Source organism: Selaginella moellendorffii, unplaced genomic scaffold (genome assembly GCF_000143415.4).
Source record: "Selaginella moellendorffii unplaced genomic scaffold, v1.0 SELMOscaffold_1, whole genome shotgun sequence".
In the NCBI taxonomy this organism is placed as follows: domain Eukaryota; kingdom Viridiplantae; phylum Streptophyta; class Lycopodiopsida; order Selaginellales; family Selaginellaceae; genus Selaginella; species Selaginella moellendorffii.
The window spans coordinates 5,462,662-5,466,074 of record NW_003314262.1 but is presented as its reverse complement, the minus strand read 5'-3'; the positions used below and the strand labels follow the sequence as shown (position 1 = coordinate 5,466,074).

Genomic DNA, 3,413 nt, shown 5'->3' with positions numbered 1-3,413 from the left:
TAAAACTATTATAACAATATTTTATTATCATTACATCAAAACACTTCTACATAAAAAATATAGAGCCTAAGAAATTGCAAATTTAGTAACTATCAAATTATGAGTTCAAGATTTAACTAAAGGTAAAATTTGAGATAATATTATTTACAATGTAAAACCAAGTGGCAATGTGTTTTATAACATTGATAAAAGGTTTCTAGTTGCAAATACAAAATATCTTGATATTCATAGTATTAAATATAGATAATGAGCAGCTTAGAACGTTAAATTTATTTAAAATATTTTTATTTCTATTCAAAGGGGAATTGTGTGTTTACAATAATAATTAGTTTAAAATTTAGTTTAGAATTTTTTTGATACATATAATTAATATCACAAATATTAAATAGTTTTTTATATTTTCTAAATGTTTTCGTAATAGGATTTTATCAGGATAAATGTTTTTAGTTATTATGTTCCATATGAATTAACAAAATGTATTTGAAACCCAAATAAAATATGCCAATAGATGGGTACTAAACTATTTTTGATAATTTGAATATAAAACTAAATTATAATCATCTTGCACAATCATATGTGTATTTAGAAAACAATGAAGATATTTGCAATTAGTACTAGATGACCAAATTGCATATCTTTTACCAGAATATAAAACTAAGTTTCCATCCTCTTGTAATCTTAAAACACAATAAAAATCCTTAATTAAAAGTTTTATTAACCATAAAATTTTATTTTTAGTATATAGTATTAACTCAAAAAATATATCTAGATATGAATGTGATTTTTGACTAAGAAATGTGTTTCTAATAAATATTGATGTGGCTTGATGCAAACTGGTTTCGACACTGACTTGACTTTGCAGAACACTCTCCTGAGCATGTATGGGAAGTGTGGAATGCTCGACAAGCTGCACGACATGTTCTACATTATAGAAGCTCCAGACGCTGTCTCCTACAACTCGATCATCTCGGCTCTTGGTCACAACTCCCAGCCAAGGCAAGCTCTCTTTTTCTTTCGGTGCATGTTGCTTGATGGCAATCTACTGAGTCTAATCACATTCATCTCTGTCGCTCACGCTTGCGGGTGTATAGGCGACCCTAGGCCAGCTGTGGCTCTCTGTTCGCTGATTCGAGAGTGTAGCGGAGTCACGACCAGCGATTCGGTTTTGAGATCGGCTATAGTTGCAATGCATGGAAGATGTGGAGATGTGGAAGCAGCAAGGGAGGCTTATGAATCTTATGCAAAGGACGAGCTAAACTGCACGTCAATGGTTGCTGCGTACATTCAAAACCAGAAACTTTAGACATCTTTTGTTGATAGCCAAAACCCTTGCCAATAACCTTATTCTAGCGGTGAGAGTTCGGTTTAGGGTGAGGGTATTGTTGGAAGGCGAGGGCGGCGGTGCTGGGGAAGCTAGAGATTGATCGATCCCAAGATCTAGCCTACATTCCAGGTGTCCAGATGGGTAAGATTCTCTGTCACATAGATTTTGTTTCGGTGAAAACGGATGCCTAATGAGGGTTTTAGTCTTTGGTCTGTCTCTTGGCTTTTGTTCATCAATGGGCTGCTTATCTGTGGCATCTACTTGAGCCGCCGATCAAGATCCTCAGTAGGAAGCTCAAGTGTGGCGTTTCCTCTTTCTTTCATTTCTCACAAAAGGATTCTTTCTTTTCATTTCAGGCTGCTTATGGCTGTTTTTTTTCATAGATGCACACCCGTGAAGGGGTTTTTGGTTTTAGTTTTTACTTTTGTTTAAAATCTGGTTGCTCATCTTCGGCAATTTTTTAGTGATGCGCAGAGCCGCCTCGGCCAAGGAAGACATCGACGCATTTAGCGATGCAAATGAATGGGAGTGTTTTGAGGATGGAGACGACAAGCCATATGTATGCAAGCTTGAGAATGTCCTTGCTCACCCCCTGGATGGAGTTTGCGATCAGCAATTTTTCAATAAGGCAGCTCTGAATCAATGTAGGATCAGAATTCACAACCGTGAAATCGTACGTTTTTTGTATGTTTTTCTTTTCTAATATTGTTTTTTCCAGTTGACAATGCTAAAGTCAGGAAATGGAAACGGGAGGAAGACTAAGCAGGAGTCCTCCTCGAGGAAGTACCAAGTGCAGAATTTTTTTTCCTCAAATCTCATTCGAATTTTTATGCAAATTTTTGTTATGCAGGATTTAGAAAATCAGGTGCAGAATGAAGTGCTGCCACGCAGACTAGAGAACCAGAAGCTCAAGCTTCTAAACATGAAGTATAGCCACATCAAGGACGAAGAGAGCCAAAAAATAAAAATCCTGCAAGGTATTAAAACATGGAAAAAACACTACACGGAATTGATGCTGGTGAATGACAACAAGAAGCAGGATAGACGATTACGTGCTACTCAACATGAGCAGGAGCTGGTAATTTTATTTTTTTTTGAAACAGTTTTACTCTGTTTTTTCTGCAGAGAAAGAGGAAATGCGAACTAAGGAGCGAGAACAGAAGAAGAAAAAGACTGAGCCTTTAGCCCTCGTTATTGCGCAGCAAGAGCATGAAGAAAGAGAACTAGAAACTCTGGTGGAGGGAGAAAGCCAAGAATAGCAAGAACGAACTCGTGTGGATGAAAATGCAAATAAAGAAAAGGTAAAGTTTTATGTTTATTTAGTTACTCGTCTTCAAACAAGCTAAAGACTAACCACTATTTTCATAGAGATGATGGAATAAGGAACAATGAGGAGGAGCGACAATGATGTGAGCAGGAAGTGGTAATTTGCTTATTGCATAAACTAGTTCTTGTTCTTATCTCCCTATATTGTGCAGCACGAGCATGAAGAAAGAGAAAGAGAAACTCTGGTGGAGGGAGAAAGCCAAGAACAGCAAGAAAGAACTCGCATGGATGGAAATGCGGACAAAGAAAAAGTAAATTTTTATGTTTATTTAGTTACTCATCTTTATAGCTAAATACCAACCACTATTTGCAGAGAGATGCCAAGGAAAATGATGGAATTAGGAAGGAAACTTTGCCAAAAAAATTCTTCCAAAGGCGTAAAAAAAAACTGTCAAGGGGAATGACGACGAGCAAGAAGTTGCTACTGCATGTGAGCAGGAGAAGGATAAGGATGAAGCTATGGGTGACAAAGCGGACGACCAGGTAGACCTTAAGCCAAATGAAAAGCTAAAGACTAATTGCTAAATGCAGGAAAAAGCAAAATGCAAAAGAGCAAATGTAACTCAAATGAGTCAGGACATTTTGAGGCTCTGTCTTAGCTTGGATTTTTCCACTCGGAAGGCACTTCTACAAAGCATGAAAGCTTACAACAAAATTCATGGTAAGTTCTTTAAAGAAAAGTTTAGAAAAACTGACACGTACATGAGCATTTTAAGCTATGTTCGAAAAGTAGTCTGTGAGGCTTATCTGTTATAAAGAGATA

The 3,413-nt window shown here is 36.7% G+C and overlaps 1 protein-coding gene across 1 annotated transcript; it reads left to right on the top strand.

Annotated features, from left to right (window-relative positions):
* Window positions 1–826: 826 nt before the first annotated feature.
* Window positions 827–3,175, top strand: LOC112348588 (pentatricopeptide repeat-containing protein At5g04780, mitochondrial-like). The gene is made up of 7 exons (XM_024681415.1): window positions 827–1,270; window positions 1,390–1,465; window positions 1,789–1,997; window positions 2,175–2,301; window positions 2,450–2,559; window positions 2,803–2,901; window positions 3,089–3,175. Exons 1-7 carry the CDS (start codon window positions 827–829, stop codon window positions 3,173–3,175), a joined length of 1,152 nt encoding a protein of 383 aa, XP_024537183.1.
* Window positions 3,176–3,413: the final 238 nt, after the last annotated feature.

Coding starts and splice junctions, on each gene's coding strand:
- LOC112348588 (XM_024681415.1), top strand. CDS start 827: ATGCAAACTGGTTTCGACACTGACTTGACTTTGCAGAACACTCTCCTG. Junction 1,271..1,389: donor AGCTAAACTGCACGTCAATG/GTTGCTGCGTAC, acceptor TATTGTTGGAAG/GCGAGGGCGGCGGTGCTGGG. Junction 2,560..2,802: donor AAAGAGAACTAGAAACTCTG/GTGGAGGGAGAA, acceptor TATATTGTGCAG/CACGAGCATGAAGAAAGAGA.